This window comes from Euprymna scolopes, chromosome 16, assembly GCF_053919585.1.
Source record: "Euprymna scolopes isolate OS-2025 chromosome 16, ASM5391958v1, whole genome shotgun sequence".
In the NCBI taxonomy this organism is placed as follows: domain Eukaryota; kingdom Metazoa; phylum Mollusca; class Cephalopoda; order Sepiida; family Sepiolidae; genus Euprymna; species Euprymna scolopes.
In genome coordinates this window covers 92,348,692-92,373,930 of record NC_136497.1, presented here as the reverse complement: position 1 = coordinate 92,373,930, position 25,239 = coordinate 92,348,692, and the positions used below count along the sequence as shown (strand labels likewise).

At 34.2% G+C, this 25,239-nt stretch overlaps 1 protein-coding gene across 12 annotated transcripts in view; it reads left to right on the top strand.

Moving 5' to 3' along the window:
* Nucleotides 1-21,344, top strand: part of LOC145296020 (ELAV-like protein 1) — a 53,669-nt gene extending 32,325 nt beyond the window's left edge. For 11 of the 12 annotated variants that reach the window (XM_080142047.1, XM_080142049.1, XM_080142054.1 and 8 more), the window contains 2 exons: nucleotides 8,346-8,577; nucleotides 18,525-19,312. In XM_080142047.1, the coding sequence (XP_079998173.1) occupies nucleotides 8,346-8,577; nucleotides 18,525-18,846 (554 nt within the window). In that variant the 3' untranslated portion in view covers nucleotides 18,847-19,312. Of the gene's footprint in view, nucleotides 1-8,345; nucleotides 8,578-18,524 lie in introns of all 12 variants that reach the window. The other variant, XM_080142051.1, reaches the window with a different exon arrangement.
* The last annotated feature ends 3,895 nt before the right edge of the window (nucleotides 21,345-25,239 follow it).

Below are 25,239 nucleotides of genomic sequence, written 5' to 3'. Positions count from 1 at the left end.
CTCTTTCTCTCTCTCTGACCTCGGAAGAAATCTCTCTCTCTCTCTCTCTCTCTCTGACCTCGGAAGAAATCTCTCTCTCTCTCTCTCTGACCTCGGAAGAAATCTCTCTCTCTCTGACCTCGGAAGAAATCTCTCTCTCTGACCTCGGAAGAAATCTCTCTCTCTCTCTCTGACCTCGGAAGAAATCTCTCTCTCTCTCTCTGACCTCGGAAGAAATCTCTCTCTCTCTCTCTCTGACCTCGGAAGAAATCTCTCTCTCTCTCTCTCTGACCTCGGAAGAAATCTCTCTCTCTCTCTCTCTGACCTCGGAAGAAATCTCTCTCTCTCTCTCTCTGACCTCGGAAGAAATCTCTCTCTCTCTGACCTCGGAAGAAATCTCTCTCTCTCTCTCTCTCTCTCTCTCTGACCTCGGAAGAAATCTCTCTCTCTCTCTCTCTGACCTCGGAAGAAATCTCTCTCTCTCTCTCTGACCTCGGAAGAAATCTCTCTCTCTCTCTCTGACCTCGGAAGAAATCTCTCTCTCTCTCTCTGACCTCGGAAGAAATCTCTCTCTCTCTCTCTCTCTCTCTGACCTCGGAAGAAATCTCTCTCTTTCTCTCTCTCTGACCTCGGAAGAAATCTCTCTCTCTCTCTCTCTCTCTCTGACCTCGGAAGAAATCTCTCTCTCTCTCTCTCTGACCTCGGAAGAAATCTCTCTCTCTCTGACCTCGGAAGAAATCTCTCTCTCTGACCTCGGAAGAAATCTCTCTCTCTCTCTCTGACCTCGGAAGAAATCTCTCTCTCTCTCTCTGACCTCGGAAGAAATCTCTCTCTCTCTCTCTCTGACCTCGGAAGAAATCTCTCTCTCTCTCTCTCTGACCTCGGAAGAAATCTCTCTCTCTCTCTCTCTCTGACCTCGGAAGAAATCTCTCTCTCTCTCTCTGACCTCGGAAGAAATCTCTCTCTCTCTCTCTGACCTCGGAAGAAATCTCTCTCTCTCTCTCTGACCTCGGAAGAAATCTCTCTCTCTCTCTCTGACCTCGGAAGAAATCTCTCTCTCTCTCTCTGACCTCGGAAGAAATCTCTCTCTCTCTCTCTGACCTCGGAAGAAATCTCTCTCTCTCTCTCTCTCTCTCTCTGACCTCGGAAGAAATCTCTCTCTCTCTCTCTCTCTCTCTCTCTGACCTCGGAAGAAATCTCTCTCTCTCTCTCTCTCTGACCTCGGAAGAAATCTCTCTCTCTCTCTCTCTGACCTCGGAAGAAATCTCTCTCTCTCTCTCTCTGACCTCGGAAGAAATCTCTCTCTCTCTCTCTCTGACCTCGGAAGAAATCTCTCTCTCTCTCTCTCTCTGACCTCGGAAGAAATCTCTCTCTCTCTCTCTCTCTCTGACCTCGGAAGAAATCTCTCTCTCTCTCTCTGACCTCGGAAGAAATCTCTCTCTCTCTCTCTGACCTCGGAAGAAATCTCTCTCTCTCTCTCTGACCTCGGAAGAAATCTCTCTCTCTCTCTCTGACCTCGGAAGAAATCTCTCTCTCTCTCTCTGACCTCGGAAGAAATCTCTCTCTCTCTCTCTCTGACCTCGGAAGAAATCTCTCTCTCTCTCTCTGACCTCGGAAGAAATCTCTCTCTCTCTCTCTGACCTCGGAAGAAATCTCTCTCTCTCTCTCTGACCTCGGAAGAAATCTCTCTCTCTCTCTCTGACCTCGGAAGAAATCTCTCTCTCTCTCTCTGACCTCGGAAGAAATCTCTCTCTCTCTCTCTGACCTCGGAAGAAATCTCTCTCTCTCTCTCTGACCTCGGAAGAAATCTCTCTCTCTCTCTCTGACCTCGGAAGAAATCTCTCTCTCTCTCTCTGACCTCGGAGGAAATCTCTCTCTCTCTCTCTGACCTCGGAAGAAATCTCTCTCTCTCTCTCTGACCTCGGAAGAAATCTCTCTCTCTCTCTCTGACCTCGGAAGAAATCTCTCTCTCTCTCTCTCTCTGACCTCGGAAGAAATCTCTCTCTCTCTCTCTCTCTCTGACCTCGGAAGAAATCTCTCTCTCTCTCTCTCTCTCTGACCTCGGAAGAAATCTCTCTCTCTCTCTCTCTCTCTGACCTCGGAAGAAATCTCTCTCTCTCTCTCTCTCTCTGACCTCGGAAGAAATCTCTCTCTCTCTCTCTCTCTCTGACCTCGGAAGAAATCTCTCTCTCTCTCTCTCTCTCTGACCTCGGAAGAAATCTCTCTCTCTCTCTCTCTCTCTGACCTCGGAAGAAATCTCTCTCTCTCTCTCTCTCTCTGACCTCGGAAGAAATCTCTCTCTCTCTCTCTCTCTCTCTGACCTCGGAAGAAATCTCTCTCTCTCTCTCTCTCTCTGACCTCGGAAGAAATCTCTCTCTCTCTCTCTCTGACCTCGGAAGAAATCTCTCTCTCTCTCTCTCTGACCTCGGAAGAAATCTCTCTCTCTCTCTCTCTGACCTCGGAAGAAATCTCTCTCTCTCTCTCTCTGACCTCGGAAGAAATCTCTCTCTCTCTCTCTCTGACCTCGGAAGAAATCTCTCTCTCTCTCTCTCTGACCTCGGAAGAAATCTCTCTCTCTCTCTCTCTGACCTCGGAAGAAATCTCTCTCTCTCTCTCTGACCTCGGAAGAAATCTCTCTCTCTCTCTCTGACCTCGGAAGAAATCTCTCTCTCTCTCTCTGACCTCGGAAGAAATCTCTCTCTCTCTCTCTGACCTCGGAAGAAATCTCTCTCTCTCTCTCTGACCTCGGAAGAAATCTCTCTCTCTCTCTCTGACCTCGGAAGAAATCTCTCTCTCTCTCTCTGACCTCGGAAGAAATCTCTCTCTCTCTCTCTGACCTCGGAAGAAATCTCTCTCTCTCTCTGACCTCGGAAGAAATCTCTCTCTCTCTCTCTCTGACCTCGGAAGAAATCTCTCTCTCTCTCTCTCTGACCTCGGAAGAAATCTCTCTCTCTCTCTCTGACCTGGGAAGAAATCTGTCTCTCTCTCTCTCTGACCTCGTAAGAAATCTCTCTCTCTCTCTCTCTCTCTCTGACCTCGTAAGAAATCTCTCTCTCTCTCTCTCTCTCTCTGACCTCGGAAGAAATCTCTCTCTCTCTCTCTCTCTCTCTCTGACCTCGGAAGAAATCTCTCTCTCTCTGACCTCGGAAGAAATCTCTCTCTCTCTGACCTCGGAAGAAATCTCTCTCTCTCTGACCTCGGAAGAAATCTCTCTCTCTCTGACCTCGGAAGAAATCTCTCTCTCTCTGACCTCGGAAGAAATCTCTCTCTCTCTGACCTCGGAAGAAATCTCTCTCTCTCTCTCTCTGACCTCGGAAGAAATCTCTCTCTCTCTCTCTCTCTCTCTCTCTCTCTCTGACCTCGGAAGAAATCTCTCTCTCTCTCTCTGACCTCGGAAGAAATCTCTCTCTCTCTCTCTCTCTCTGACCTCGGAAGAAATCTCTCTCTCTCTCTCTCTCTCTCTCTCTGACCTCGGAAGAAATCTCTCTCTCTGACCTCGGAAGAAATCTCTCTCTCTCTCTCTCTCTGACCTCGGAAGAAATCTCTCTCTCTCTCTCTGACCTCGGAAGAAATCTCTCTCTCTTTCTGACCTCGGAAGAAATCTCTCTCTCTCTCTCTCTGACCTCGGAAGAAATCTCTCTCTCTCTCTCTACCTGATAAGTCTTCAAATTTTTTTAGAAGTAATATATATTATGATTTCATAAGTAGGTTGTATTTAGCTAATAACATCATATTGACCATTCAGTTTTTAGAGTTGGAACAAAAGATGTACTCTGTATTGACAGTGTGTAAGAATTGACATAAGATTTCAATAAATTTACATATTTTAACTCTCTAGAGGCACACTCAACATTTCACCGGAATGAAAAAACGAACGGTGTGCAATTATGTTCCTAGCCCTGTCCATTATAAAAAAAAAAAGTCATGTTTGTTTTGTAGTGAACAGATATCACCATAAAATCAATTACATTGATATATGTATATATTAGAGGCCCTGTAGAAATTCCACCATGGTTTCTGCATCAATCGGTATGATTTACTGTTAATATTTCTTTTGAGATTGTTTCTCTGAGTTGATACTGTTAAAAACCATAATGATTTTCTCCTGTAAACATAAGTTTTATTTCAGAAAAATCTTCTAGAAATAAAATGTGTCTTAACTTAATTGTAGGAATTTGGTTCTTTTTTAAAACAACTGTTCTGTTTTCTTACCATAAAAAAATTGGCAGTGTAATATCTTTCAAATAAACAAATGACACTTTTGAAATGAATTTAAAATTCTGCTTTTAGTTAACAAAACCAGTTTGATTTTCAAACAATTCACTATGAAAAAGGTAGTTAATTTTTTTTTTACTTTGACATCAGATTATTACCAATCACTATCTCTGATGATTGGATGATTACATTTGTAAAAATATTTTTTTGTGTTAACATAAAATGCCTTAGCATATGACATATAGATGCTTAAGGAGGTTTCTAACTTGCGAACTTTTGGGGTGTGTGTACAAATAAACAGTAACTACAACTTGTATATAATTAGATATACCTGTGGCCCATTGAATCATAGAATCATAACCACTATTCTATTTTGATTTAATTTGTAAATTGTTGAAAAAAATATGACATCTTCTTTGCATAACTAAAAGAATTCTTTACTTCTATATTATCATTCACACACACACACATCAGTAAAGACTAATGATTTTTCCATTTATATACAGGCATGTAAATTAGATGGTCACACTGAAAGAGTTACTCTTTAAATCTTTGTAAGACATTAAGAAATAATGAAGCAGTTAAACGTGAAAGTAAAAATGTAAATAGTGAAATGGGGTGGGAGCAGAAGAAATACAAAAATAGCTGAAGAGAGATAGGTGACCTGTTCAGTTAATTGTAGATTATAGCTAATTAGAACAATTAAAATAGAATTACTTTTCAAACCTAACTCAATCTCAAAATTAAATATAGTATGTGCTAAAGTATAAAGGAAAAATATTGAGGAGGACAAACATTTATGAAAAATTCACAAGATAATTTAGCTTTGAAAGTGTCATGTGTTTCTCATAAATTAGTATTTGTTAAAATCATGTAGAGAAAAATATCGGTCATGTATGTTTTAATCAATTCAATTCTGAAGGCATTCTGAGAAGTTAGCTATCTAACTCTGCATTACTATATCGATTTAGTTGATTACCACATGTATAGCATTAATGAATTTTTGTGACAAGATTTAATCACAAGACATAACAAAATGAGGTCATTTACTTATAAATTGCTTCCATCTGATGTTCAAAGATGCTGTGTATAGTCTTCTGGTCTCAACTGTTGCCCAATAACCAGTTTGTAGTTGTGGAAATGCAGGTATTTAGTCAAAATATGACTTGTTAAAGTTTTGCCTGCATCTTAGTCTTTTTCGTCCCACCTGCCACTGGTCTACTCTTTGTTAGTGTATGAAGTGCGTGAATCCAAAATAATGTGGAATCAAATGATTTGACAAAACTCTAGTACATTTTACAATCAAAATGTAGGTGAATATTCTGGTCTACTGTCCAGTGCCATCAACTGGCTTAGAATAGTATCTGTAAGATATGTGACTTGCTCTTACATTGGACCGAGTAGCAGCAGCCATTTCAAAAACTGAACACTCGTACATATAAAACAAGCAATGGAATTCTTGGTATTACCTAAAATATAATGAAAATTATGTGTGAAAAATCATCTGTACTTAATGATGTATATTTTTCTCATGGCATTCATATCTTATTTGTATGTCTGAGATGGCTTTGCCAGTTTGCTATTGTTTTGAAACATATTTTAAGTAAATATTTTGCATTTATAGTAATTAACATTTTGGCAATTTTGATGGAACTTTATATAACTGAAAAGAGATGAATTTGCCTTGGTGAAGTCGGTGGGTTGTATTTAGTTTCTGATAGAGAACCCAGCATTGACATTTGTAAATTCTTTTGACGCTAAGTATTTGTTCAGGAAATTAAACACTTTGAAAACAGTACTATTTGTTATATTAAAATTCAATCATTGGTTAATTAATAAAGGATTTTTTGCACAGGAATATGGAAATTAGTTAACTTTATTGATGATAATGTATACATATGCAGTATATGAAACCGAATACTGTTGTGTAAATTTGAATTAATACTTACAATTATTTTGAGGAATAAACTTTTGCATTTATTCATATAAATAGTAAAAAAAATGTAGATGAAGTTTAGAAAAAATTATATAAACATTAAAAATTAAATTGTTAAAGTAGACATTTTCTGATATAACAAAAATGGATTAAAAAAAATTAAACAAATTCATTTTAAAAATAAGATTGAATGTGTTTCAGTAATTATTTCACAATTTAAATAAATTGAGAATAAAATATTTTGAAATAGATAACCGGTTTAAATATAAAATTGTTTATGAATAATGTTGATGGCATTCAGTGATGTTGCGTCATAAATTTTTAAAATAGCTAGTTGAGAATTTAAGACTTTTCATTTATTCAAATGTATCAAAACTTTAAGGATTTTATTAATACACTTTATCAGATGTTTACTGAAACTGCGTTAAAGTTCTTAAGCCAAATCTGTATATTACTAAACTGTTGTCTATCTACATTACCGTTTTCTCCTAGTATACAACATTGATATTTAAGTAAAGAAAAATTTAAATGTATATTATGGTAGATGATCTGTGAAACACAGAATGAATTATATTATTCCCTAAGATATTTTTTATATATATTTTAATAACACAGAATACATGCTAAAATAGGTCTTGGTTTGGGATTGAGTTATATATTTTTTTAAACTTCCATTTTAATTATCCTATTTACTGAGTGACACGTCTTTTAAGTTTCTATCGCTCTCAATTTCTCTCTTTTTCAACTCCTGCTCCCTGCTCGCTTATATGCATCTATCATTTTTGCTCTGTCACTCGCTCTCTCCTGTTTATTAAGTCAAAGGTAATAAATAAAAGAAAGGTTGGAATAAATAAAAGAATATCACCAGTATTGTAATAGTGTTTAACCCATAGTTGTAGAGATAAAGAGGCGGCGAGGTTCTATAGCAGAAACTTTTAGATTTTGTCTTATGTAATAGGCTTTGCTAATTTGCTTTTCCCTGATTTTAAACAATCTAACCGGAGATCTATGGATAACTCGATCGGTTTAATCTGTTTATAAAACTCTATCTAAAACTTTGATCCCTGTGTGTGTTAAGGGCCTGTTGTTTCTATTTTGAGTGATTTTCATGTTAATGTTAAGTTTACTTGCATTTGTATCTGTCAAAGTATAGCATTACTGAAAATGTAATTCTTGTATTTTGGGAGGAATATGGTAGGGTTAATTTAATCAAAACTTTTTTCTGTGTAAAAATTCTGCTCCATGATAAATAAAGAATACTTATTTGACATTTTTGTCTTGCACAGTATAACAACTTCAGCTGCTTTGAATTTCTATACCAGTTATTAGTTTTATTAATGGGTTCTTGTGACGACTTAAAATGTTTTTTATATTTTTTTTTTTTTTTTTTTTTTTTGCAATTTATTATATCTGGTAAAGTTTTTATTGACAATTAGAATTAAACTCAATATTTTTTTAAAATTAAAATTTATTTTTTTCATAAATAAAATGCTTTTGTTTTCCCTCCCAATGTATAAATGCTAGAGTTAATGTAATCATTTTCTTAAATTACACACCAAATATTTTCTCTTCACATTTAGGGAGAAAAATAAATTTTTTACAATTGACTTTTCAATTAATATTTTTCAGAAAATATATTGAAAACACTGATACCATATTGTCTTTGCAATTCTGCAAATGTCGAAATTAACTGCAATGGTTGTCATTTTGTTTTGCAAACTGATTTTAGTCCACCTTTAATTATAATTTATATTATAAACTCTCGCTTTGAAATTGTTCAATCTTCTTTTTAACATTTTTCAAGAAGTATGTGAAATTATACAGCTATTTAAGGTTAATTATTCCATTGATACATGATTGGCGTTTTTAAATATAAATAGTGACACATATATTGCATGCCTTGGCAATTTTTTTAACTTTATTATTCAGGTGGTAAAGGGGATTTCATTCAGATTATCTTGACAACAAATGTGGATTTAAATTCTGCTTCTGATCTAAAATTTTTTGAAAGTTGTCAAAACATCTGTAATGGTTTTATAATTTGCATTCAGTATTATTTGAAAAAGCAAATCTTGCTATCACTTTCGAACACGACCTAAGAAAATACTATTTTGGGGCGGGGGGAGGGAGTGACTAAAGTTATTTAAGCATTTTTTTTTTTTTTTTTTATTTCAAATTTCTATTTATATTATGATTTAAAAACTTTCATTTTCAGGTTTATCGAAAGGTGTTGGCTTTATCCGATTTGATCAACGGATTGAAGCTGAAAGAGCCATTCAGAAATTGCATGGCACTATTCCTGAAGGAGCAACTGAACCTATTACCGTGAAATTTGCTAATTCGCCAAGCTCAAATAAAAATGCTGTTCCGTTAGCCTTGGCAGCATCCTACCTATCACCAAGTCGGCGAATTTTTGGTCCAATTCATCATGCTGCTGGAAGGTTCAGGTTTGTTTTTATAATTTACGTTTCATTTGAAAAAGGGTCTGTTTGGGTAAAATATGCATTAATGAATTTTATTTTGAAGTTTAAGTTTCCTATTTGAAAATTAGTTCAGGAGTTTCAGAGTACTTTATTTTTATAAAAAAGTTTTTTATAGTAAAAACCCAAGAATCCTGAAACCCTAAAATCAGAAATGCATAATGCTATGTAACTGTCAAATCTATTTTTTTCATTATGTGAATGAAACTTCATTTAATCTAAGTCATTGCTTCCACTCTGCAGTAGGACAGGTGTATAAAGGTGATTTCACATGAACTCTGTTTAGTGTGAATCATATACAAAAGTAATTTGATCCAGTCACTATGCTAGTTTATTCCCAGTAAAATTATAATGCATATTTTACTTACAAAACATATCGGTACAAGCTAATGTCTCTCGTCATGGTCAGATTAAATATAAAAGAATTGAAAGGGAGAGAGAAAGGGGATCCTTTAATTTTCAACTTAGTTTGTTTCCTATGATTTTCATCAATATCTATTTGCATAATGCAATTATTGCATTCTTAGGTGGTTTGAATTTTGTGCCTGGTTAGCGTTCCTTCGGGTCCCTTAGCGCATGCCAGACAATGCCTATGTCCTGCTATGATATGCTGAGCTCTATATCACAATGAATGATGTAGTTATTAGGATGTTTTTTGCGAAAGTAAATTCACCAATGAAACCTGTATCCAGTTTTAGATGTAATAAAGAAGCCCCAAGGCATAAAAATATTTATAACATTTGTGTCTAAAACGAAGCAAAACTCATTGACCGTCTACTTTTTCAACCAGATTTCCGTCAAGTCCATGGAATAAAATGACTATTGGAATACATGATTTATATTTTAGTAAATTGTTTTACAAAATCATCCACTACATGTGATAAGTGGCATATGGTTGGTGGTAGTAGTAGTAGTAGCAGCAGCAGTCATGTCCTTGCCAATAGAAATACTAAAATCCACTTATATTGATTCTGTATTGACAGAACCTCAAGCTTTTATGCTCTATTTTCTTGATTTGTATGATAAGGTGGTTCATAATTTGCATTTTATAGTATCTTGCATGCTCTGAAATTTATTGTATCTACTATTGTTTAGATAGAAGTATTGTCAGTTGAAATAATTTCTTGATATGAAACTTTCTTTTTTTTTTTTTTCCCACCTATGACAAAATAAATCTTCTGAATCAACATATTTGCTTGAATGGTTAAGTCTTTGATCAATACTAGCAAGAAAAGTTGGTAAAACTTAATTTATTTTATTGTGGACTATTATCCTCATCTTTCTTAGTTGTTGTTTCATGCCGTTTCGGCCAACTATTCCTCTGGCCTTCATCAGGTGGTAACCGAGACGAGATAGGAACTCCGAATGTCCTAACTGCATTCTCAGCAATTACTGCTAGACATATTTGTTGCTCTCTCAGCACCAATTTAAAAGAAATAAATAAAAATACAAAACCCACCGAGAGACCCCCCCCCCCCCCGAGCACCACCTCCACCACCCAATATACCTTTTAAAAATCGGCATAAAAGCAGACTGACTAGCTGGCATTCCTCCTCTCTTAGCTTTCGACTCCAAGCTAAGTCGAACTCTACGGTCCCAAAAGCTAAGAAACTTTTCTGTTCGTAACTTTTGCAGCCTACTAATCTAAAAACACTAACATGTTTATTTTTTTTTTATTTTTTATCTTTTTCCTTATCACAGGTTTGACTTAAATCCTGAATATTTGTCTTGTTTTCTTATCTTTCTCCAAAATCTTTTTTGTCAAAAATACTATTATTAACCAATACTTTTTTCTTATATTTAAAACAAGAAAAAAAAAAGTCTCCAATGAAATTAAACATTTCCCAAATTATATTTGCATATTATCTGAACTCAAAAACATGTGGCTTTTTTTTTTCTTCTAAAGTAATGCATTACTTGTAGTTAAAGTTGATACATAACCCTAAAGGTATTACTTCGTAACCAGCTTTTTAAACGAGTTAAAAATGACCAGAGTTTTTCAATTTGATAAAAGTTCCATTAAAGCATATTTATTATGGGGTTGAGTTGGAACGGTTTAACATCCCAGCTCGACCTAGATAAAGGCAAAACATATCCATGCATTAACATGGGAGGGGAGACTATCTTCAAGTACTATCCTAAGCCGGGAATGGGGCAACGGACTTTACTAAGTAGATATTAAGTCCTTCTCACCTTTTTATTTTATTTTATTTTCTCAATGGAGAGTAGATAATACATGGGGATGTTATCGGCAGCTTCAGTAACTCTCGCTTCTCCTTTTTTGTCCTTCAGTCCTCATTTCCAATGAATGATTTTTCTGACAAAGGGTGAAGAAAAAGCTGCTTTCCAGTTCGGTATTACTTTGTAAAGAGTAGCCTGAGATGTCGGGAAATTTCTGTTCTATGTCTATCCTTGTGGTCATGTCACTAGTAAGAGTGCTGGAGGTAAACGTTTCATCTGGGCTGACGTTACCCGCCTGATAGTCAGGGACCCGAAACTTAGATTAACCACTAAGGAGGCTGTCCTATCAGCAGGTGCAAAGTACTGGGGCTGCTGTATTGCCATTTGGTGAATGGATTCTGGACCATACAGTAGTTTCTGATAGGGGCTCTCAATGCAATACTAGTGGGTTACGGCTTTACCTTATGTGCTACAAAAAAAAAAAAAAATTTCTTTTTTCTTATTTTCCCTCTCTGTCCTGCTCCAACCAAGTCTACGGACCTGCTCCAGAAACTCCAAAACTTCAATCATGACAAATCTCCAAAAAAGAAATACGAATAAACCTAGAACCCCATCCTCCAACGTAGACCCCTACTACCAGGTCTCCTTCTCCAACATCAGGGGTCTACGTTTCAACCTTCCAGAGGTTGAAACACAATTACAGGAGACGAAACTGGACATATTCTTTCTAAGTGAAACTGGCATAGGGTCAACCACTTCTCTAGAGGAATTCATAATTAAAGGATACTCTAACTTAACATCTAAATCTGACCTCCAAGATCGCCATGGGCATGGAATATGTGCCTACATCAAAGATGGCTTTCCATGTGGTAGGGATATCTCCAGAGAAGACCCTAATTTATATGTGCTTCCAGGTTGCACTAGCTTACACCACTGCATTTATATTTGCCCTCTATTGCCCCCACAACAGTGGGGTTACTATCTTTAAGAGCATATCTGAGAAAATTGACGGCATCCTGTCTGCTCATCCTTCGGCTAACATTCACATTTGCGGTGACTTCAATGTCCATAATGTGGAATGGCTGACCCACTCAAATAAAACCGATGACGAGGGGAGGTTTTGTCATGATTTTGCCATTGCCTATGACCTCATTCAGATTGTTCACGAACCCACCCGTGTGCCCGATACACCCGGTCAATATGCAAGCCTTCTAGACCTTTTTCTCACAACTTCCCCTGAGCTGTGTTCATGTTCCGTTCTATCTCCTCTGGGATCCTCTGACCACTCTGTTGTAGCAGTTAAGATAAAAATGAAATGTAATAAGTCTTCAGACGTACCTCTCCACCGTACTGTATATCGATACTCTATGACTGACTGGGATAGCTTCCATACATTCATATCTGACCTACCTCTGCATTCCATGTTTAAAAAGGATGTGTCCTCTACAGTATCAGACCTGACTGAATGGTTAATTGTAGGCATAGACCGATTCATACCATCCAAAAAATTCCAACAAAAACCTAACAGCCAGCCATGGTTCTCCCCTAAATGTGCTGCGGCCATTGTGCACAGAAATCACTTTTTCCATAGCTACCAACGTAATAGATGTACTGAGACTAAAGCTGCTTTCAGGACTGCCAGCAACCACTGTAAAAGAGTAATAAAAAATGCAACTCAGTCTTTTAAATCCAAAGTAGCTGAGCAGTGGCTTGGTTCCCACCAGTTCTGGCAATTAGCAAACAAGATCTTGAACAGGAACGTGCGTTCTATCCCAACTATCATCAATGGACCTTAGGTCATCTCGTCAGCATCAGACAAGGCCAGACGATTTTCCAAGAACTTTGCAGCTAATTCTATCCTATGTGACAATGGCCATCAACTCCCTGTATTTCCTCCTATAACAGACAACACGCTATGCAACATACAAATATCTGTGCGTGAGGTCACCAAGCTAATCAAGAACCTTGATTCCAGTAAAGCAACTGGCCCTGACGCCATTCCAGTTATAGTGCTGAAAAAGCTCCAACCAGAACTTGTCCCCATACTTACAAAACTGTTTAAGCGTTGCCTTAAGGAGAGGTGCTTTCCAACACCCTGGAAAACCTCATCAGTATGCCCTGTATTTAAGAATTCAGGTGATAAGTCATCTCCCTCTCAGTACAGATCAATAAGTTTCCTGTGTGTCATAAGTAAGTTGTTGGAATCCATATTAAATAAAGTAGTCAACCACCTCAACAGAAACAACCTTCTTAGTGACATGCAATATGGTTTCCGCTCTGCAAGATCTACAACAGATGTGCTAATGGTTATATCACATAGGATTAGTGAATCTCTTGATAAAGGTTTTCTTTTCAGGGCAATTGCTCTTGACATATCGAGGGCCTACTTCACAAGATTTCCAGCTACGGTATTACTGGAAATGTTTTCTCAATCATTAAATCTTTTCTCTCTGATAGGTTCATAAGAGTAGTGGTTGATGGGCAGAAATCAGAGGCCCACAGTATTAATGCTGGAGTTTCCCAGGGGTCCATCCTGGGCCCAACTCTCTTTCTGATCTACAAAATCATTCGTTGACATCTATGCTGATGACACGACCATCTATGACAACACATCAAAGGCCGTAAATGACAAAGTTCTCTCTAATTCTCTCTCCTCTGATCTTGAGCACGTGGTACAATGGGCAAAGAGGTGGCTGGTCACTTTTCATGCATCCAAAACCAAGCTTCTATCTTTTACATCATCAATGCTCTGATCCCCATCTGGCATCAATTGAAATGGATGGCTCTCGTTTTGGGGAGGCTCCATGTTTTGACAAACTTCTGGGTTTGACCTTTACTCCTGATCTGAAATGGAACATGTACATCAAATCTGTTGCCAGGGATGGTGGGAAAATGGTGAGATCCTTCTACCGCTCCAGAAGATATCTCACTACTGATGCAATTCTCTATTTGTATAAAAGCCAAGTACGTCCAAGGATGGAGTACTGCTGCCACATCTGGGGAGGAGCTGCTAAAAACAGCCTATCCTGCCTTGACAGAGTACAAAATAGACTTTGTGGTTTAGTGTGGGATGCCCTTTTCTCTTCCCTACAACCTCTCTCCCACAGAAGAGACGTTGCGAGCCTATCTTTGTTTTATCGTTATTTCCATGGCAAGTGCTCGTCTGAGCTCCAATCTCTCGTCCCCGCTCGCCAATCTTTCACGAGAAACACCCGTCTGGCTGAAACTACTGTCAATAATTTCCCTACTCTTTATCTGTGCCTAAATCCAAATGTAGATTCCATGAGCAGAGCTTCTTTCTCAGAAGTGCACGATTGTGGAACTCTCTTCTTTTCGCCTGTTTCCTACCTGACTACAACTTGGATGTCTTCAAATCCAACATAAACAAATTCCTGACAAACCGCCCCTTTAAGTAAGACACTCTATCAAATCTCCAATACTAGTGACTACTACAATACTATCTCATTGATTACTGTACATGCAATAACCCTTATCCCTAAGTGGCCTCTGGGCCTTGATAAGTGGTGACCCCCATGTAAAAAAAAAAAAAAAAAAAAAAAAACCCTGACGAAGGCAAGAGGAATAGTTGGCCGAAATGTGAAACAACTAAGAAAGATGAGGATAATAGTCTGCAATAAATTAATAAATAATACTCATCTCAATAATGAATTCCAATTAAATAATATATATTGGAAAAACTAGTCAACAAATTTTACATTAAGTACTAAAGGTATTTTATGATAAGTAAAATGTTACTCCATTTCATAGGCAAGCCATATTTGTCAACACGTGATGTCTCCAAAGTCAGATAAGTCATGCTCAACCCTCATACTTTGCTTTCAACTAATGTGTTTATCTCATTGAACAAAGTTTTTGGTTTAGCATGAAAATTCTTTTATGAAGTAATACTTTTGAAAGCAAATTTTTTTTATATAAACATGTGGAGAAACTAAAATAGTTATAATGTAAATGTCAAGAGTGATAAAAGGTTTTAGATGTTTTAAATGTATTTAAAAATAGATTTAAACAAAAGCTTATTTTCTGTGGTATTATATATCTTAAGTTCAAATTTCAGTTATCAATACTACTTATTGATGAGTGTATTTTTAATTTTAAGCTTAGAAAATCGATTTACATACTGAGTTAACATTTGTTTTACTAAGCGTTTCTTTCTAGGTGATTTAATCACACACCATACATGCTAAGCTGTTCCTTAATTTGAGGATTAAGTTGGGATTTTAACCGGAAAATTTCATTTTAATTTTTCTAATTAGCCACAATATGCAATTCGCCAAATGACACCTCACTGTATGTTTAACCTTGCCATGCTATTTTATACAGTATTTGTTGGTTGTAATAAAGACTGGAAAGAATAAGATTGAAATAGTCCATTATAAACAAAAGGAAATAACACCATGAGTAAAACAACTTAACCTGTATGTGGAAAGAGTGATGGGGATATAGCGAAGAAATGACTAATTTGAGATTTTATCTTTTTAAATTTAACTGGATTCCTATAATTAGCAGGAAATTATTAGCATGGGTTTAAGTAGCCACATACCCTTCAATTGTGACTGCTTCACAACCAAAATGTACTGTGTACTATTTGTGTGATCATCATGGAGATTTAGGTTCAAGAGCATGATTGAATGGCCATTTTTTCATGATGTGATCAGGGAATACTCATAGATTCAGATTATTTTTTGACTAAAAAGTTGAAGTCACTCAAAGCACCATCTTTGCCCACCATTGACGTTATCTTGACACCATATGTTACACTGTTGTGGGCATATTGAGCACTTAACCTTCTAGATAAATCATTGCAGAAACGGGGATATTCTTCAATTGAAAAAGCTTAATTAAGGAAAACTTAAATGCAAGTGATTAGACAAGACCGTACAGTGTAATTTGGAGGCATTAGACCTACTGAACTAGAAGAACTGGAAAATGAGTTTGGAAAATATCCAAACTCTATTTATATAGAGAAATGATGTTAAATGAATACAGAATTTGATTATATGATCACTGTTCTTGTAGATGTATTAATCACCAAGAAACTTTGCTGTTCTGTGCATGTTTACATGTCTATCTGCTTTGTTGGCTGCTATGATGATTGGTAACTTCAACGCGAGACAGATTTGACCCCACATGTAACTGTAAATTAATTTGATATTATCATAACTTTCATACCATTTAAGCTTAAAGTAAACTAGTAATATTTTAAAAGAAAATTTCTTTTTTACAGCATACGAAAATAATGAAAATGTGAGACCAAAATTTTGTTTGCATTATCGACACATTAAAACAATGTTCCTATATAGTGATCATTTTAAAGCTGTAAACACATTCGTGTTTAAAAAAATTTAGCAATAATCAACTAACGATCAGATTTTTATGAATTTTTTTTTATTCATATTCAATTTTAAATTAATTTATATTTTAAAAGCAGTCTTCGTTAAATGTGAGGATTTTTTTTTTCTTTTACATGTTCTACCCCCCCTCCCTCCCCATTTCATGTTACAAAAAATGAAAATAAATTTAGGTCCATAAAAATTGCAACATTATATAAAACTGAAGTTTTGATAATTAAAAAATTTTTTTTTATTCCACTTACCTTGAAGTTGTGAATAAAAAATGGATATAATGTAAATATTGTTTGAGAACAAAAATGATTTCTTTTTTAAATGATATGTATTATAATTAAATTACAACAAAAACAATTCTAAAATATAAATTTAAAAAAAATAGCATAAAATTTCAATATTCCGTGATATGAAGTTTTAAGCAGATTTTTAGTAAGGTTTTCTAATTTAAAAAACTTTTAGTATAATATAAAAAATATTTTAATTAAGATGTTTATTTCTAGAGGGTGGATTTTAGCGTTAATTTTCAAAAAAAAAAAAAAAATGTACAGAGGTCTCTAATAAAATTAACATAAACCATAGAAAAAACACTGCTTCCCCAATTCAATTAAAGCAACTAGTGGCTTCTGTAAAATGTATGCACAATTACACAATACACAAAATGATGACGTGGCTGATAGTGCGTAAAATGTTGGTGATTTTTACACAAATTTACACAATGATTGCTTTGCCAGCCGCTTAGTATTCATTAGGTTCTCTTCCAGATTTTCATATACAAAATCACAGATCAGTTTCCTTGAATTTAGGCCATGGCAAAACTGTCCTGTGTCCAAGATGATGCTTTGTCAGCAAGTAATCAATTCTTAGCTTTTGCAAGAGTTGAAAATTTGTCTCAACTTCAGAAATAGACATTGGTGATTAGATCCAAGGTTATCAAATATGACCAAAACTAATTAAACTTAATTCATCAATGGCAAAACCATTTATCAAAACAGTATTTTTGATTCAACACAAATTTACCATTTTGGTAATTTTATTTTAAAAAAATTTTGATTGTAAATAAATCAATAAAATATTTAATTCTTTGGATATTACTTCTATTTTTAATCTTAACTTTTCCAATTAAAAACATGGCTGATTATTGTGAGAATTAGTGCTTTTCAATACTTTTATATATAAGAAAAATACATTAATAAGAATCGATCACTAAATTTTTATCAATTGAAAAAACAATTTAAACATTTCATTTTTTTCTTATAAAATCTTTTGTCAGTTAAGTTACTATTAAATTTTATTAATAATTTTGTAAATATTTTAATATAAACTTTAAAACTTAAATGATTCTAGCTTTGTTTTTTAATGTTATCAATGTAATTTTTAATCCTACTAAATTTAATTGTTGGAATATATTTCTTTATTTTCAGTTAAATATCAAAGTTTCTTCAATAGCAATTTAACTTTTGCAAAGCTATCTGCTTCCCAATTCATGCCAATTTTTTTTGTATGACCAACTAAGAGCCTTTTTATTTTCATCCTAAATTTGTAGAAAAATTTGCCATCACCAGAATGGCAATAGTGTCGCTTTCTACCTATGTTTATGTTGATCTTTGTGGTTAATGTTATCTTTTTGAATACCTGATTCACATTGAATTTCACTCAATCATAGACAACCAATTATCATACCGTTAAGTAATTTTTCTTATATACATTTAATCGCAATTGTTTGGTATATAAATTTATTCCAAAAATAAGAGTATTCTTTGTTAATTTATATAATTATAAAACTCTGAACCATTTGTCCATGCTAGCTTAAATCTTGTCTTTGATCGGGAGATTCCATTTTTTTTAAAAAGGGGCTGACAGGTTATACATTATATTTATAATGTGTGGCTCAGGATCTGAGGAATGTAGGTGGAAAGTTGTATCTTTTGGCTTTGAATTTAGCTGATGACACCCAAGTCATATATATATATATATTAGTTTTGATCTCACTACTATATATTGTGTTCAATATAATAATCAATTGAGAATTGTCTTTATAATAATACGTAATCTGCATGAATTAAAATATCATATTCAAGCATATTTTATGACCAGGTAACACAGTAGCTTGCTAGTAATGATTAAAATTTAACATTGGTTTAATTGTGTATTTAACTTTCAAATTGTCATATTTTAAATTGTTTAATGCATGAAAATTCTCTTGAATGTATTCTGAATTTTTCTCTTCCTTGTTCACATCCCCCCTCCCCCATGTATTCCCTTCTCATTGTCCATGTGTCTGTCTTTAGAAATCAATTTTCTGTAAGTTTATTTTTATTTAATTTTGCTCTTTTTTTATGTAAACTATTTTGCTCTATTAATTTTCAGGTATTCACCATTGGAAGCTAGTCTACTGCCAGGAACAATACTTCCAGGAAATGCTCTAAATGGAACTGGTTGGTGTATTTTTGTATACAATCTTGCACCAGACACTGAGGACGATGTTTTGTGGCGTCTATTTGGTCCATTTGGAGCTGTGCAAAATGTAAAAGTGATCAGAGATTTCCAGACACAAAAATGCAAAGGCTATGGGTTTGTTACAATGACCAATTATGAAGAGGCATTGATGGCAATACAGACACTCAATGGATTCTTACTTGGCACACGGGTGCTACAGGTATCATTCAAAACGAATAGTCGTAAATCCTAAGGCATGGAGAAGAAGAAAGTAACCTGATGGACCCCTAGTCAGAGATGTGGTCATAGATGTGGACTTTTTGCTGGTGTATTCTATGCCATATGGCCTAAAAGTCATCAGCCATATAAGGCATAAGAGATTATTTAAATCCAAACACCATAATATTCTGGAAGTGAAAGCCATTTGTGTTCATATCAGCATAATTTATTTAATTCTGGTATATATTATTTTGACTTATTTAATGACTTTGTCCCATAGTTAACTTAGTTTGGCAAACAGGCAGATTGGTATTTTGTTTGTTTGTTTTCCTTTCTTTTTCTTTCTCCTTTTTTCTTTTTCTTTGCATTATTTATTGTTTTCAAAATTGTGGCATACCTAGTTGTCAGTATTACAGTTTCATTTTGTTATTTACATTTTTTTTCTTTCGTTATTTTGTGGCTCACTAATTTATCGTTATTAAATTTTTTTTTTTTTTTCATTATTTTTGTCTGGTTTATTGCTTTTACTTTTTCTATATTGCATGATGCTTTTTTATTAACAGTTTGCTTTTTAAGCTGTTTTATTTATTTTCTATCTTTTGTGTTTGCTTCTGTATTTTTTACATCCTTTTCCTCCCCTTTATTTTTCCATTTTTTTTTAATTTTTTTTACCTTTTTCTTTTTTTTTTTTTTTAAATTTATTTTTTCCCCTAATCTTTTAAGTTGAAATCTGTATTCATGTTTGTATAAATTTCCTATGTAGTGATTTGACATAAAGTTTGGTGAACTGTGACAGTCCATATAAGTTTACTAATTACTTACATTGACTTTTCGTTCCCTCTACCCTACCCCCCTTTGATATGTGCAAAATGTGATCTCATTAACTTAACTGGCTGACCACATCCAGTGACATTTTCTTGTAATTTTATCTATTTCATCCTCATGAAAATGATGCATGACATAAAAAAACTTACAGCTGCTACCATGACATAACTCGATATTAATCCTTTTAGCATTTTACTTCTCTGTTAGCTAATCAATTAAGAACTTCAAGAGGGCTCAACCAAATTAACAGAAAACCTGAAGAAAACTTAAAGCAAGAAACTGTAGGGAAGTATTGTTCTGCTCCTCTAGTTACTGGCTCCAATGCACCAGGATATTCCCGTTATGCTGTCATCTGGCATCCGTCCATAAGAACTTCTCAAGAAAAACCCTTCTTGGCTGTCACTTTATGAAGATCGTCTTTCATAGGACACGTACACAAGTTTGATAGTTTATTTTTCATTGGGGCTCTTTTTTCCCCCCCTTTCTAATCAACACTGATTTTAAAAGCCACACTTCACACGAAGCCTGTTCATTAGTTCATGGTCCTATTATTATTATTTATATTCTCATATCTTAAAGTTTTTCTTAACCTGGGGCTGAACTAGGAACAGTATTATTTTAAGAATATCACTTAGGGTATTAATTCTTTTGCATTACTTAGCCATACATTTTGTTACTGCCTTAGTTAATTAACAGTTATAGCCACTTTGGCCTATTGGATGGAATATTCAGATGTTTTAAGATTCTGTTTGCTCTTTGGAGTTTGCTACTTTAATTGGCAGTAACAGACTCTTGAATATAACCATTTCATTTTGTTAACTGATCAACATATACATGTGTATAGACTTACACACAAGTTATAAGCATTTTCATTAATGTATTAATCGAGATTTATATTTGGATTTAAAAATGAAATTGGATTTTTGTTTATTGGAAAATACCCAATCAACAAACTAATTCTTAGGGATTAGTAATATAAGGACAAAAGAGAATAGTCCATATTTTTAAATATCTTTTGAGTGATCACTCAGGGAATTGGCTGTTCCATTAGAGGAAAATAAACCAAACTCACTTCTAGCATTCCAAAAGTCAAGTGACCAATGTATTGGTTACATTTTTTTCCTTTTTTTTTTTTTTTTTTTTTTTTTTTTAACTATAAATTGATGTTTATGCTTTTAACAAGTTTCATGCCACACACACACACACACACACACACAGAACTACTTCCCTTCTATTTGCTGATGACAATAGTTTCTAGGTTCTTCATGATTGGTTTGAACTCTGATTTTTTTTTTAATTTTTGCTTCTTGAAGTATTTAAATTCTGCTAGTTACCATAATGTTGCTGTATCTAAACCAAAGCCATATACTTTTCACTTTTCTTATACCCTGTTATAATTTCTCTTTAAAATCTGTATTAATTCTAGGTGTATTATTGAGTTCTTCCTTTTTCTCATGGAGGTTCCCTTTTTATGCACTTGGTCTAAGATACATTGGAAACGGAATAAGAGGGTTTCTATTTTGTCATTAACCCATTTTTTTATATTTCAATTTCCTTGAAGTAATTTAATTTCATGTTGCTGATCACTTGGATATTTGAATTTTTATATTGGTAGTTCAAATGAACATTTAATTTAAAACTGGGTCTCCCTTTTTTTCTTTTTCTTTTTTCATTCGGGTTTTAAAGAACAACCACCAAAAAAGAAAACAGTTTAGTAAAGGTTTACATTGGCAATGGTGAATAAAGATTTGCATTTAATTTGTTTTCAAGAATAATAAAAATTGCTGCCTGATTGAATTTCTAGATTAGATTTTTTAAATACTTCATTCTGAACAGTTTTATTTCATGCTAAAAGTAAACTGCTCATTGGGTTCAAAATAATGAACTAACAAAAAGGTGCCAGCTTTTGATTAGAACATGCTCTATTTTCTATTATCACTGAAAAAGTGTCTTCAACTGAAAGATACACTTGTAATCAGTTAGTTATTTACATTTTTATAATCGGTAAAATTTTTATTTAACATTGTTGAATTTAAATGATTATGCAAATAGATTGTTGAAATATATTGCAGATATTCTGGAGACAAAACCCTAAATCTCATTCTATGATTACTTAATTCCCAAATATGTGGTTAATATTTCATGCCTTCAAATATCAACCTGATATGTCCTCTTGCTTGAATAACCTCTGCAGCTTCACAGTTCAATGAAAAAGCTGCTCCCCTAAAATCCCTGGCAATATTTTTCTATGAATTCAATGAGGGACAACAAAATGCAGCAAAATAATTACATTGCTAAGCCACTACTTCTAGAATTACCTGCATTTAACCCCAATTCCTTTGCTTCAAACAAATCCTTTCTTTGTAAAATCTTTTAATATTTTATGCCATACATCATTTTCTTTAGAAGCATTTGAAATACTTTGCAATGCACATAAAAACACTTATTTATAATCAGCTCTAATCCACTTAGTGTTAATGACTTGTTTCTTATAATCCTGACCAATTCTTATATAGATTTGATTTTTTCCTTTGATTTTCTTTTTTTCTTTGATCTTTAGAAACATTGAAAAACTTTTTTAAAGTTTCCAAAAAAAAAGTAAAAAATTTTTAAAGCCTGCTTTGATTGTAAGTTTTACTGTTTACCTTCAATCTTATTGTTTTAAATGAACATATCAGCACTATCTTTGAAACTTTCCTGGGGAATTATATGCATAAGGTGAAGAATAACCAGCAGACAAGCCCTTTGTTAGCCAATCGTGAATGAAGAAGACTGGTTCAGCTTTTTTAGTTGTGCTTAATATTCGACTGTAGCATCTAAAGTGCTGATCAAAGTTGGTGGCATGGTTGGCTTTTATAGGAGGAGGAGGAGCTGTATGAAGAGTGAAAGAAAGGTTTGTCAAACTCACATGGACTTAAAAACAACCAATGATCTTCCATTTTTAAATGACCATTTTTACAACCTTTAATTTTACTAAGGTCAACATGAATGTAAATATACAGACCGAACGAAATTGAGTTAACAAAGGGTGGAATATGAGTTTGGTACACACTATATCCCTCATGGACATCTGCTGTTACATTTTCCTGTAAAGATCCAAACATTCCTGGAATAGAATTTACTTTAAACTGACTGCACTTGATTATGTGCAACTATTGAACCTCTTTGTATATAATACTGGTCTTAAGAGGTTGATATTTATAAAAGAAGAAATATTCTGCTTTAAAAGGGAACAAAAAGCTGTAAAATTACCATAAAATATTTGAAATGTAATTCCAGTTTGTAAAGTTTTTATACCTAATTGAATCTATGTTTGGAGAATATATTTGCTCACTTTTGAAGAGCACGAGTTTTCACAAAACAAATTGTTGGTCTGATGTTGAATTGTGTATTGTTCTATTTTATGAGCCACAATTCAGGCATTGGTGTTCGTTACACCCAAATACTACCCTACTCCCTTTAAAAACAAACTTTTGATCAAATGTTCTACAAATTTTTAAAAAAAAAGAAAAAATTTATAAAAAAAATATTCAAAACATCTCCTCTTTTTAAAATGGAGAAAATGTGCTGAAGGTGATCTCAATTTGTTACAAAAGGTAAAAAAAAAATTATAAAAAAAAAAATTTTTTTAAATTAAAAAAAAAAAAAAAAAAAAAAAATCACTCCCTTGCCCTAAAATAAACATGCTGACATTTGTTATCCCCCTCCTTTCCCCAGCTGCACTAAACAGCAGCTGTTCATACCCAGTGCTGTTCCGTGTGGTCTGCGACATCTTACTTGATTCTACTCCATACCATACAGTTTTAAAGAGATTGAGTAATGATTAAATGAGTTTATTTGACATTTGTTGCATTTTTGTATTAAAGTAAAGAAATTTTCCAGGTCCCACCGTCTTATTAAAAGTCTATTTAGTATTCTTTTATTCTAATAATTACTATAAAATGTTTTTATGAATTTGGATTTTGTCTTTACAATTTCATTCCAGTTTAGATAAATTTGAAACAATTTTTTTGTGGTATTTCAAAATGTTTTGAATTAGTTAAGTTTTACAGTTGAGAAGTTAGTCCAGGCTGTATTAATGCTTGGCTTTCTCATCTGCATTTGCTTCATGTTGTCTTTTCTTCCTATTTCTGCATTATTTTATTTTTAACTTTTCTTTTCCTTTTTAATTTTATTTTCTCCTTTTCTTTATTTCTTATCTTCATCCACTATATAAATAATTACTTTGGCAAATCAAGCCAAGTAATTATTTGGGTTGGAGCAGCTGTTATTTATTTACTTGTAGTTTTGGTTGTATTACTGTCTTTGTATTTTCTACATGTCAAATTATGCAATAAAATTTCTGCATTCAAAGTTAGTTTGCACTAACGTGTCAGGTAATCCAATGCATGAGAATGAATGGTTTTCCCTTACCAGTCTCATTCCCCACACCCCCTTTTTCTTTTCTTTTGAAAAACTTCAAGAGAAAAAGTGACAAATTTTTTCATACTCCTGATGGTCAACTTACTGCTGTTAAATCCTCCAAGAGACTTGGCGATTTTGTATCACTGATAGTGTTAAAAAAAAAAAAAAAAACTGGCCCCAAGGTCATTATGCAATTCATGTGAAGAATCTGAGATTGTGAGCCACTAGTAAGATGTTACTGTAATAAAAAAGCCTTGTATGTTCATGTCAATTTCATGTCCTACAGCTGACCTATTTAATAGCTTCTTCATGAAGCAAATAGGATCAATTGATGTGCAATATACAATATCACTAGATTGCTGGATGCAGTTGTGAAAGATTGCTGTTCTGGACTTGACTAAACTGTCAAATATGGTCCAGTTTCTAAAATGTTTGGATGAGGAAATGTCTAGTCTACTTGTTCAATTTCCATATAAATTCTGGGAGAAAACAACTGATTTTTAGACTTCTTGCTTTCTATAAAAAGGAAAAAAATACTTACAAAAAAAACAAAAAAAAACAACAAAAAGAAAATACGAAACTTTTGACTGTTTTATTTGCTGTTTAAAAAAGAAAGTGATAACTCTTGCTTATTAATCAACAATTTTCGTCTTGTGACAGTTTTCAACTTTAAAAAAAATTTTTTTTTCTTAGTCTGCTTGATATAATTTCAAAATGGAAAGTTTGCACCATAAACATAGATGGGAAGAAATTGATTGTATTGATTGCCATCTGTCGTGCTGTCTTGTTACCTCATCTGCTGTTGCTGCTGCCAGACTGGTATCGTGAAGGTACTTAACTCTTTTGAATGCTCAAAGATCTGCTACTGGCATGTACTCTCTACCTTTCATCCCTACTTTATTCAGTCTAATTTAGAACCCTTCTTTTTATTTTTCACTAGTCTGCCTTCTTGGCTCAAGCAGTGAAGAGAAAAGTTAAAACATATCAAACTCGAGGGCAAAATAATGAACATACATTCCAGCGATGTAAGACCCAATTTTGATCAAATTTGGCAGCATTATTTTTGCACTTATGGAAAACCCAATTTTCATTTAGGTTTTCTCGTCCTCCCCTCATACTTATCAAACATTCCAAATCTATTTATACAGCATGTGATAATGCTAATGTTTGTTGAATTGTTGGTGGTGGTGGGGCATAT